The 13,075-nt window shown below is 44.1% G+C and overlaps 1 protein-coding gene across 7 annotated transcripts in view; it reads right to left on the bottom strand.

Annotated features, from left to right (window-relative positions):
• Positions 1-13,075, bottom strand: part of IQSEC3 (IQ motif and Sec7 domain ArfGEF 3) — a 136,969-nt gene that overhangs the window by 69,740 nt on the left and 54,154 nt on the right. For all 7 annotated transcript variants that reach the window (XM_083401394.1, XM_083401389.1, XM_083401393.1 and 4 more), the window contains exon 2: positions 7,140-7,220. In XM_083401394.1, coding sequence (XP_083257520.1) covers positions 7,140-7,220 — 81 coding nt within the window. The remainder of the gene's footprint in view (positions 1-7,139; positions 7,221-13,075) is intronic.

Below are 13,075 nucleotides of genomic sequence, written 5' to 3'. Positions count from 1 at the left end.
TGTGGGGTTGTGTCTATATTCAGCAGTGCAAGTAAAGAACGGGGCACGCCAATGACACAGCCTTTGTCCAGTCTTCCTAACTTGTTAATTGGGATCGGTTTGCCATGGGTCTGTCGAAAATGATGTTTGGCTCAGGGTTGTCATAAACACAGGGTGGCCACGGTTGGTATTCAGCCTATTCTGCTGCCTCAATTTTTAGATGATGCATGCTATTGTTTTCTAATTATTCTATTGATACAACTGTCATTGTTCATTTTATGTTCTGTAACTCTCCCTGGTGTCTATGGGTGGGGTACAAATATTTTCAGTAAATAAATAATTGCAGAATAGAAAATTATTTAAATTGAAGCACTCATTTCTAATTTTGCGTCTATATATATAAATGAGAATGTGTTACTTTTATGCAAATCTGTATCCCCTTTCACCATCATTTTAAGTGAACTGCAAGTGGCCAGAATGCTGGAGCTCCCACTGCCTTGTCTCGGCCCCTCTCTGCCAATGCCCAATAGGAAGGTGCAAGTGGCCATCATTCTACAGCAATGTAGCCCTACCCACAGTGCTCCACTGGCTGTTACTTAAAGTGACGGCTGCCTCTTATGGAGATTCAGAGACAGACTACCCCTGTCCATGTAGGTTCAAATTCAATGGTGGCTAATAGCTATCCTGCATTCCATCAGTGTTATAAATGATGGCCATTTCAAAAGGAAATGAAAGTAACTTAGTAAGGCTCCTTTCATTCTCCCTACTTAACCTGGTTTTCCATTTTAATTTATCTTAATTAGTGGGGGTTTTTTACCACTTCACAGTGCAACGGGAATCCCCAAGCCATTTGCAAATCCCAACAAACGCCCAAATCTTATTTTTGATCCCCAACCTGCCAGTAAGCATTTTGTACCCACTAAGCATGTTCAGTCAACATCAGACAGGGTTTTCGTTTGAGGGTGGTGTTCCTTCCTCAGGTGTTGTTTTTGTTGTTTTCAAAAAAAAAAAAACCACCACCACCAACCCATCATATCTAAAATAAGCCTAAAATCTGAGGTTCAGTACAGAAAATTATATGGCGTGGAACATATATAAATTTTTACTAGATATAACCCATTATAATGACATTTTTACTAGTTTTTATTCTGTTTAATGATGCTTTCACTGTTTCCCTCCAAAGCACCATAACACATTCACCAATTATCAATTTAATATTATTGTACTTCTGTAAGCCATGGGGTTCCCTCCACACCTGCTGATACCTAGTTCTTATGCAGGGATGGTGCCATTATAGCTGAATAAAGATCAGTACTCAAGAGAATGAATTTGCTATTAGCAAGTAGGACGTATTTATGTATTCCTTCCTTCCTTCCTCAAAGGAGCTAAGGGCAGCATAAATGGTTCCCTGTTTCATCCTCTCAACAATTTGGTGAAGTAAATTAGACTGAAAGACAACAAATGCCCCATGGATACACACTGAGCCTTGTGGCAGAGCAGGAATTGAACCTGTATCTCCCAGGTCTGAACCTGGCTCTGCAATCTAGCCCAGCGTTTCCAAGGTGTTGGAAGGTCCCTATCATTCTCAGCCAGCTTAGTCGATGATCAGGGATGATGGGAGTTGTAGTCCAACAACATCTGGAGACCCAAGGTGAAAGACACTGGTCTAACCACCACACTAAACTTGGTCACATTTTGCTGTACCGGTAATAACACATGCCAAGTTAGTAGCCCAGAATAAAATGCAGTGCAGCTGGTTGAAAGTAAATCTGAAACTAAGTTTCACATACAAAATGCATAACATTTTCCAGATTTGAAATGTCAAGTTTTGAATTTAAAATATATATCTAATATATATCTAAGCTTCACTTGTTAAATGTCATTTTAGAGAACATTTGAGGTGAAAACAAATCTATTCAACCATTCCATAAAAGTAGAAATCCAACACACACACACACACACACACACACACACACACAGAGTTCACTAAGTTAAATATCCAGAAACTGAATTGCGCATTCTTGAAATTCCATTTTCAGCTTCAGACACTTGGCTATGAAGATTTAAAGCATGGTGGGATTGAATTTCACCACATCTTTAGGCAGGGAGATGTTTCTGTTCCTTCTTCCTAATCTAGAATTAGGGCTGAGCTGACTTTTCAAACCGTCTTTATTATGACCAATCAAAAAGCAGTGGGGGCAAAGTGAAGATGTTTCAGAAAAGGACAGTGTGTGTGTGTGTGTGTGTGTGTGTGTGTGTGTGTGTGTGTAGATGTTTGCATGAGAAGAAAAAAAAGACATTCCAGGAACTGGTGTGTGTCTGTTTGTGTTTACCTTATGAAGACAGCAAGGCAGCTAAAGGAGATTCCCCCACTCTACATTTATGCACACTTAAAAAACAGGTTTAGAATGCCCTGATTGAACTTGCAATGGAGCAGAGCTCTTTGAAGAAAAGGATTCCAAGCTCAGCAGGCATTGGAGTCACACGGCCATACTACTAAGTGTTGGCAAGTCAAAAGTCTGTCTTCAAAGAGAGGGCTACTCAGCTGACACCCTGCTTCTGGCTACCTATAGGCATCTGGTTGGCCGCACTGAGGACAGGATACTGGACTAAATGGAGCCTTTGGTCTGATCCAGCAGACCAGCCCCACACTGCTACGAGGGCCACCCTACTATGAGCACAAGCTTTAAACCTGTTTTAAAGGCCACTTAAAACACTTTAAATGGCCACTTCATAAGCACATACACATACTGACCACTCAAAATTTCCCCCTAAGTTCTCAGTGCCTGCATTCTTTCGCAGGAAACACAAGTTTTCTTGGGAAACGAGTGCAATGTTCAGTACAGTGCTATCCAGAATAGATGGCATATCTACACTACACATATATATTGGTTTTAAGAGTGTTCAGCCATTATGGCTTCCTTCAAAGAAATGCTGAGCGTTCTCTGCAAGACATTCCATTTTACTGAACTGCATTTCCCAGGTTTCCTTGAAGAAGAAAAATGTCTAACAAACCTATTAAGTCTGTGGTCTATAGGTATGCCCAGAGACAAAGGCTGCATACAGACCATACATTTAAAGCAAATCTCACACACACACACACACCGGAATCCTGGTAACTGTTGTTTACTCCTCCACAGAGCTACAATTCCCAGCAACAAACCAAAGGTCCCAGGATATTTGGGGGGAGGGACATACTGCTCTTTAAATGCATGGTGTGTACAGAGCCTTAACAGGACATTTGACAATCACTTTTGCAGAGGAAAACACCACCCTTCCCCTCCCCGCTGTTCCTTAGTGTTGATAAGCATCTTGCAGCTTCTGCAAGCCATGGTGTGGGGGGGCAGGTTTGCTCCAACCACACTTTCTGCAGTGGAGGAGGAGGCGGAGCCAAGCAGCCCGCCCACTCTGCTGCCGAGGCCCCCGGGTCCCTTGAAGAGACAAGAGTCACTTCTCCGTTTATACTCCTTATTAGTCCCTATTCTATTTAATCGGCTTAGACTGATGAAGCGAGGCAGCGGCAGGGATCAGCCGGGCTGTTTAATTAAAGGATTGCGGCTCAGCCCTGCAGTTTGGGGGTTTGTGTAAATGAGCTGCAAGTACATTATTTAATCCATCGCACGGAGACGAGACGAGGCATTAATGAAGAAAACTCTAATTAAAACTAGACGGCTGGCAGTTATTAGCAGCATCACTTCTGACAGGCTTTCTCATTTACAATAAAAAAATTAAATAAAAAAATAAAACTGCCTGTTCAGGAAAAGAAAAAGGGGAAACAGGGAAGAATTCGCTCTGTGTTATGTAATTTAAGATGCAGCAGCAATAGGCGAGCAGAGCAGGGCGGGGTGGAGAGAGCAGGCCTCTAAATCAGGGCTTAGCCTCATCAGGAAAGCCAGTTAGACTCCTCTAGAAAGATGGCTGCCTCAGCATGAGTTCTGTTGAGCTAATACTAAAGATCTGATTGGCCCCAAGTGAGCCGATTTAGCTGACTGCTTATTCAGGATGCCAGGCTAGCTCATTTAAGTCCTGATTGGTCTCGCTTGCTCACCATATTTTCTCAGGTCCCCATAATTTTTAATATATAAAAAAATAAAAAAATGTCCAGTAGCACCTTAGAGACCAACTAAGTTTGTTCTTGGTATAAGCTTTCGTGTGCATGCACACTTCTTCAGATACACTGAAACAGAAGTCACCAGACCCTTTTATATATAGTGGGAGGGTGGGGTGGGTTTTTTTCTGAGGAGGGTAGTAGGGGAAGAGATTTTTAGTTATTCTAGAAGCGGAGACAGGTCATGGAAAGATGGACCTATTGCAAAACGATTGCTGTAATCAGGTGATAAAACAAGGGCCATTGTGCCTGTTCCACAAGAAGGGCCAGCCCTACTGTTGGGTAGATGCTGGGTGGGGTGATGTGGGCAGCTGCGGTGAGGTGTCCATATAGGCTAATGCCACTATACATGAGACTTTGAGTGAAAGAAACAGTTTGCACACTGCAAAAAAAAAAAAAGCCTCACTGCATTTACCATAAAATTAAAGAGCATTTTGCATTGCAAGAACAGGTTCCATTCTGGTAGGAGAGTTCTGCAGAACTGTGCAAGTTCTAGAGACATAGGCAGACAGGAAAGGAGATTGTGTGCTCCTGGGCGGCACATGTGCGAGATTAAGATAAAAATGCAAGTGTGCAATCCAATTCTCTGTGTTTGCCATAAAATCTCAGCCAGAGAGCTATGTTTCTCCTTGGACATAGCAGGAATTAGTTACGCACAACTTTTCTCTATTATAGCATCTCAGCTTGTTAGCAGCCATCAAAGTGCTGAGTTGGGAGTTTCTGCAGTTGCCTGGTATAATAACTTCACCACCTCCCCAGCGAGAGCTCCTCGGTGCAAACTACTTTGGGGAGGACGGGCATGATTACAAGTTACAAGATATATTGTAATTAATTCCCCTACATTCCCTCAATTCCATGGTAAATGCAACTTTGCTATCGCGGCGCTCGCTCTCAAAGGGAAAGTGCATCAGCTACAAGATCACTTGTTGTCAGTGCTTTCTCAAGAGCTCCACCCCTCCCTCCCTGAATATTCATTCCATCCCTGGAGAGATCTGCAAATGGGAGGCCAACTGCATCTGTGCAGCAAATAAGATAAACCCAGTGTCTTGAGAATATTGGCTTGAGAATATTGGTTTTTAACTGCTTCTTTCTGCCTAACCAGGAGCCTGTGTGTTGCACTAGCTTGTAGTTTCAAACACCACTGGTGGGATTGCGATGGAGCCGGAGTAAGTGGTAATTCAACTTGTTTGAATTACCTAACCTCTGGTGCTTTCAAGACATAACACATTGAATATTACAATTGCTGTTTCGGGGGAGAAATTTTTTTCATGCTTCCACATGGTTTCATCGCTATTCCAGAACATTTGGGCCATCAACCCATATTTCTGTAGTGTGGAAGGTGTTTTGCACAATTTTCTGCAAAACAAGGGAGGGCAAATCAGGGCCAGTAAAGGGAGTGACCTGGAGAGAGGCTGTGTAGCTGGAGGAAGAATGTGGCTGGGGGAGAATCCTGAGCGCAAAACAGAGAGGGTTGGGGGACTGAGCTCAAGATAATCAAATGCTTGACTAATAGGTAATACTACCGATATGGAGCTAGTTGGCAGGAGCGGGGACAGATTCACAGTCAAATTGGAACAGCAGTGGTTCTCACTGTTCAAGTCTGTTCAGATGAGCATCTGGAGCTTTTTCGCAGTATTCTAAAACTTAAATGGGCATTGATAATAATCCACATCAGGAATCATTATTTTGTTTCCAAACCCGGCTAAGTGCCAGTTCAGTTAAGTGAGCCAACTAGGAATGCAAATAGAAGGTGAATGCACCATAGCAAGTGAATTAATGTGACTGTCTTGTAAATAAATAATTAAATAAGATTATCATATACTGTATATATAGATAAGCTTTTCATCTGCATGCTTAAACAGAGGAACCAATGAAGGCAGGAAGCTTGGTTGCAGGAAACAAACGTGGAGAGGACCGGTCTTAAGCAGTGGTGTAGCGTGGGTTGTCAGCACCCGGGCCAAGGCAAGTAATTTGCGCCCCCTAGAGTGAGTGAGCCAGGTAGGGGCAGAGAGCTGTGAGTGCGAGCGCCCCCCCCCCGAGGTTGCGCCCGGCCCCCCCTGCACCCCCCACGCTACGCCACTGGTCTTAAGCTTTCTTGCCTTGTTTCTAGCACCTTCTCCCCCACATCCAGTGAACTACCACCATTTATTTTGCGGCCCCCTCTGGACCTGCAGGACTCCTAATTTGCTCCCACCTCACCCACCAACTGCTACTAGAAGCATACTTAGCTGAAAGCTCTTTGGAAAACTTTTTTGACTCAAGGGCAGGGCTGTGTGTGTGTGTGTGAGAGAGAGAGAGAGAGAGAGAGAGAGAGCATGTCTATGTATGTACTGTATAAAGGTTTCACAAAACCCAGGCTTCCCCACTCCCAACTGCTACCACCTGTTTAGGTTGTTTTGGAAGTGGTGATGCTTCTGTTCTTCACTTGCATTGTTATGAAGCCCATCCGGAGCGAGGCATTCAACAGCAAATTATGCTTCCTGCTCTCACTCTGATTTGACTTTGCATGTGTAAGAAATATTAAGGAAATAGCACTGGGCAGCAGCAAGGAGTATGAACACCACCAATGTCAAATAGGGTGCATACTTCACATACTAGTTGAGGAAGGCAGGGGCCTTTGGGAGCATTTTGCCTCAACACTGAATAACACTTCTCTCTATTGTCATTCCTTCTATTCTGTCCCTTCTGCTTTGAGCCTCCCCCAACCGGCAGAAACTCCCAACAACTCTCATCAGCCCCAGCCACCATGGCCAATGCTTAGGGATGATGGGAGTTGTAGTCCAAAACATCTGGACAGCACCAGGTTGGGGAAGGCTCCTCCAACATAAGAGAACCACGCAACTGGGGCTGGGAAGGGAAGGTTTATCCAATTTCATGCTTGTGCAAAAAAGAGAGGACCCCCCGCCAGCCACTTTTCGGTGCAGCTAATCCCAGCGGTTTGGTTGTGAATGAAATGAAGCCTGCGTGTTTTGTGTGCAGGTGAAAGCAGGGAAGGTAAGGCCGGAGGAGGAACACAGGAGCAAGCAGGGTACGAATCGACAAAGTTTCCCACCTTGGAGAAGAGTCTGCAGATGAAGACTTCTGCTCAGCGTCAGCTGCGGGGCAGCAGAACTGGTGTAAAACAGTCTCATTCCTGTAACAGAAGACAAACAGGGGCTGGTAAGAGTTCGGCTCACTCACTGGCAAGCTAAGGGGGTCATGTCCTCTGGTCCACATCCACTCCTGGCCACTGATTCCCACTGCTGGTGTCGGTCCTTTAAGAGATAAAGGAAAACTTGGATTATTAAAAAATGAAACTCCTGCACCATGTCAAGTGATCAGCAGCCTAACCCTGAAAGCCAATCCAGAAAGTCCACAGAGGACATGGAACAGTCGTCACAGGACCGCACCATCTCAGATATACACGGGATGCGTGCGTGTGGCATTTCATGCTTGGATTCTCCTCTTTGTTAAGATCCTTCCAGAAAATCAAGGAGAATGCTTAGCCAGAAGGCTCCTTGATGTTCTACCTTCATATTATAGAGGTGGGGGAGATGCATGGCAAAACACGCAAACCACCCCCCTCCCAATATAAACATCTAAATTGGAAAAGTCATGGGCAGGACTGTACCATGTGTCTTGCTGAGCATCTTGTTCAAAACTCACACATAAAATCCATGTAGTTGGAAGCAACACATTAAACAAATTAATCCAGTTCCTTCCTCATACTGGGCTGAAGATGGACAAGTCTGCTGTCCATGAAATATGCCTGTCTTCCCCAACTTGCTAGCCTCCAAACATTTTGGACTACAATTCCCATCAGATCCAGACAGAATCATGGATCATGGAAGATGGGAGCGATCCAAGCATGCCTGGACAACAGCAGTTGGGGAAGGCTGGTACACACACAAAGGTATGTGTATGTTGTTTTTAATATCACTCTAAAAATGATTATAAAAAAGAAAGTGAACAACATGGATTTACATTGCTCCCGTATTTGCTATTCCAAAACAAAGCCATTATTTTTACATAATCAATTCTGCTGTCTTCCTTCCCTCTGCTGAACAATATTGGTAAACTTTGTTCTAGCAACCACATTCTGAAGCACCAGCTCATTAAAGATGAGGGCACTTTATCCTTCCAGTTGCTAGCAATTGCCATGTTAATGAATCTCACAAAACCTCACAGTCAGAATCATCAAATGACCAATGCAGTTGAGCCGATGAAACAATCTTCTGGAATGCCACAGCCCATCATCTCACCCACAATTTTATTAATACTTCTAACCAATAGGCCGCAATAATTTGGGCCTCTCCAAAAACAAATCTGCAACAAAAATGCTCCTGCATTAACAAGATTAAATTTCCAACAGCGGGTATTATTACAGTTCAAGATCCCTTTCAGCTTATATATTATGCAGACTTATGCCCCACCTTTCAAATACTTTATAAGAATGGCTTAAAATAAAATATTAAAAACACCATAAAGTCACTTATAAGCTAAAAAGAGCCAGTCTATAACAGCAGCACCCAAATAAAAGATATCAACAGAGTTAAAAACATTCAAAGTTTGGTAAAATAAAAAAGGACTTTGCCTGGATTCAGAAAGGCATCAGAGGCAAGTTTCCCTGAGGAGAACAGTCCTAAGCCAAGGTGCCACCACTGAGAAGACCCTGAGGTGCTGCACCTCAGATGGTCTGGAACCTGGGAGAAGGCACTGGGGAGGGAATGTGCAGTTTCTTGCCAAGGATTATGGGATTTGTAGTTCTAGTTCCAGACAATAAAAAGCTGTTCTGCTGAGGGCTAGAAGTGTCCACTTCTCCCACTACCCCACCATTGTCAGAAGCTAGATTTTTGGGGCAAGAGCCAATAGCAGAGGATGGGTAAAGTTAGATGGATCTTGTAGAGTCTGCAAGCAATTAGTGCCTTGATTCCACTTACAAGAATTCAAGCAGGAGTGCTCAGTTATGCCCTGCTCAAATTCTCTGGACATCTCTAGTTCCATGCTCTCTACCACAAGCTACGGAAGTAGTCATGACAGCTGTCTTGCGTAACTATGCAGGGTTTTAAATCACACACGGACAGGAGGCTCCTTGCTTCGGCCCTTCGCCTGCCTTCACAGAGTGCTGTAAACAGGGTGAAAGTGAGGTGCTGGGCACGGTGGGGCTTAGCAGCGTGCCCTGATCAAGACTGTGTTTTTGCGCAGGACACAAGGTTAATCTAAACAAGGGTGCAGATGTTTCTTCCATTTCAATATGAAGTCTGAAATAAGCTGCAGGCTTATTTCTAGTCTTAACTTTTTGCTGTCACACAAATTTCCCAACTCCATTTTACGTATTTTTTAACATTCCCAACATAAGGATGAATTTTGTGCAGCAAAAAAGCTCACATATTTCTTTGTTATGAGTGCTAATTTTGATCAAAGTTATTCGCTTTATGACCCTGCGTAGTCCAAAGAGCAATCCTATATAAAAGATGTGGCCGTGTCATACAATGCCATAGAAGAAGCTTTGGCACAAATTCCAGGCACAGTCCAGCCTTCACCAACATGGTATTCTCCAGATGTTTTGGATGACAACTCCCATATTTATGCAGACTGTGCTGTCTGGGGCAGATGGGAACTGTAGTCCAAAACATTTGGAGGACATCAGGTTGGCAGACAGTGTTGTATCCTGTCTGGCTCTGCACAATCCCATGCTTTTGCCCCAGAATTCTCTGCTAAACCATATTAAAAAAAACCCAACACCCCAGAGGTGCATCCATCGGGTTGTGTGGTCCTGTACCTTGGGATGCCTTTAGCTGCTCCAGCAGTCTGCACAACAGAAGATGGATCTCTGCATGCTAGGCTGGATCTAACTGTTAATCCCTCTTGTTTATTGGAGATATAAAAGCAGCCCCTTGTAAGCAATTTTGCAAGTTCTGCTTGGCTGGCTCATATCTAAACTGTAACTTTCCTTCAGTCATTGACTCACTCGCTCTCACCATGCTCGCCCCAGGCTGTATCGGGACCCACAACTGCAAGGGAGAGCAGGTTTTGCCATTTGTCACCACTCCCCTGTGTTAACCAGCTCTCCCCATATTATTATGGCTCAGATTTATGAGCTCAGTCACCTGAATGGCCTGTACCTGCCAACAAGCTGGGCCCGTGCGCTTGGAAAGAAAGCAGCACAGCCTCCCCTGACCTCCTGAGAGTGACTCATGCCACAACAATGCTCAGATTTTGCAGCATGAGCCTGTGAATCTACTGCTTGCTTTTGGACACCAGCATTATGTAATCCCCCAGCCACTCCGCCCGCACTGTGAGGGGTAGCCAGAAGTCTCCATGTGTAAGGTTCTCAGCTGCTTTGTCAATCGCCTCTGGTTCTGCACTTTCCCTGGGACTGATGCCACTAAGGCAGATGAAATAATGGGAAAGTGAACACTTGGAAAGAGGATTAAAAGCACACAAGTGGAGGGTGACTGTGTCCTTTCCTTCGCCAGAAGCCAACATAATCATTATTTTGCTAACTGAGTCGGATTGCTGTAAGCACCTGCAGAGATGGCTGAAGAATCACAGAATCTTGGATTCTTGCATTTGTGACTCTGGGAGCCAGGTCATTCCATTGTCTCAAGGCTGCTGATCTCCAAGGGTTTGCAACCATTCCAGGGGGGGGGAGAGTGATCTTGGTAGACCATGTGGCCTTCCTCTGAGGCACAATGGCGAGGGTGGAGATATAAGTATCCTGCAAGACCGAATGTGCAGGGTTTCCCATGCAACCAAGAGAACTGCAGTTAACTGCGAAGAGATCCTCAACAGCACAAAGACGGAGAGTAGGAAGGCAATTTATATAATCTTCCTTTTCTTGGCTTTGGAAATGATTAAAAAATGATATAAATATTAAACCCTGAATGAGCCGCACAAGAAGGCTCTGTATAATTCCTGACACAAACTGCCCTGCAGATTTGCACAGACAGATGGCTAAAGATGGAACTATAAAAAGTCTGAGAAATGGGAGCACAGATTTAGCAGGTGGGAAGAGGGGAGGCAAGATTATAATTTCCCACTTCTCCATGTTTTTTCCCCATTTGCTGGGAGGAGGGTGGAGCAGAACCTGAAGGGAACATTGAGAGCTATGCTATTCCTCTCCCTACAACAAACACCTGACAGCTGCAATTAGGCCCCAGAGTCCAATCCGTCAGACCCCTTCTTACCCTAAAATGCTACATGCATTAGTTTTCCAAATAATTTTTAATATTTGTCTTTGATTCACAGAACAAACTGATTGTATGAAGCTGACTTCCATCTAGCTCAGTAGTGTCTACGTGTTTTTATTTCAGTTTGGTTTTTATACATTTCTACTGCTTTTATCAACTGCCTGCTAATGTTCTAACTGCTTGTGTTCAATTTTAAGGGGGTGTAATGTGGCTTTAATGGGGTGGTTATTTTATCATCATCATCATCGCATTTTGTGATGTGTTGCCCACAAACTGCTAGCAGCTTTCCAGGGCTTCAGGAAGGAGACGGCACATTTTGCATTCACAGCAAGTCCTCTTTGGCCCCAAGCTGAAAAGGGCCATTGCACAGGGACAAGACTTTCTGATAAACAAGGCATGCAAATGAAATCACATATTATTATGACATACACACACCACCAGACACATATTGCAATGGCATAGATGTGTACATGTTCACACATGAAATGCACCATTTTCCTTCCATATGGAAGCTCTCCATCTTGCGTTGGAAATGTCATTTGTGTGCTGGCACACTCATTCATTTATGTTGGATTCCGCCCCTGAAGCAAAACAATACTGGAAACCTATTGCAAAATCAATGAATGAAATAATAGGTTTTAAGGTCCAGGTTTGACCCTGCTTTGTTTGACAACTTATAAAAGAAAACATCACTTCTATTACTGTGGCAGCCAAGGGTGATTTACCCCCAAATACCGGAAAGCAGAAACAGAGACTTGTTAACAACCTTGAAGGTCAGCTAGTTCAACTCCCAGTTCAATGCAGATCTGCAATCAGTGGAGGTTGGTCCATTAGGCCAAATGGAGGACTGCCCAACCAACCTCACTCTGCTCAAAGCCAGCCCATCACCTGCTTGCCTTCTGACTTGCATCCAGTCCAGGGAGTGGCTTCCTCCTCCTTGGTCACGGGAGGGACTCAGGAAGAAGAGAAATGGGACAAAACTACTATTAGTAGGCTCTGTCTTTCTTCTGGTTCCACCTGCTGTTGGTCTCCTTGCCTTCCTCCCTACCAGTCCTAAAGGGCACCAGCCATCACTCTCTATCATGCAAGATACAAGAGCAACATCTCTGATAGACGGCAGTCATTTAGATATCTGAAGATTGCTATGATGTCACCCTGCAATCTCCTCTTCTCTAAGCTAAGTATACCCAGGTCTGTTAACTATTCCTCAAAGGACTTGGTTCCCAGGCTCCTCACCTTCCTCTGGACATCTTGCAGTTGATCAATGAACTTCTTAAAGTCTGACACCCATAACTGGTCAGGGTGTTTCAGAGGTGGCGGGGGAAACACAGAAAGAGATTGGGGCTATTTCTATTAGCAGTTAAGCGGCTAAGAAAAGCACAATTGTGTCAAAAATAACAAGCTGTGTTGGTGTAAAAGACAGCAGGCAGTAACAGGAAACTTTTCTTGGAAAGGAAAACTGGATGTAACTATGATTAAAAGTAATTAGCTGTGGTGTACTATAAATGGGGGGGGGCTTTTGTTTTTTAAAAAAGAATTCTATTCTATGTGGGGTTGTCTGAATGCTTCACGTACGACAGGAATCTCAAACTTGTCACTTTTTACAAGTTACAGGCATATAAGAAGCTTGATTTATACCAGGTCAAGCTATTTGTCTGTGTCGGCTAGACACAGGTTCTCAAGCAAAGATCTTTCACAGCATCTGCAACCTCGTCCTTTTAACTGGAGATGCCAGAAATTGAATTGATGACATTCCGCATGCAAAGCATGTCTGCCCGGCCTCTGAGCTATGCAGGCAAGCATCAGTAGCAGGGCC

This window comes from Podarcis tiliguerta (genome assembly GCF_965153285.1).
Source record: "Podarcis tiliguerta genome assembly, chromosome: 10".
Taxonomy (NCBI): Eukaryota; Metazoa; Chordata; class Lepidosauria; order Squamata; family Lacertidae; genus Podarcis; species Podarcis tiliguerta.
This window is presented reverse-complemented; position numbering and strand designations above follow the sequence as displayed.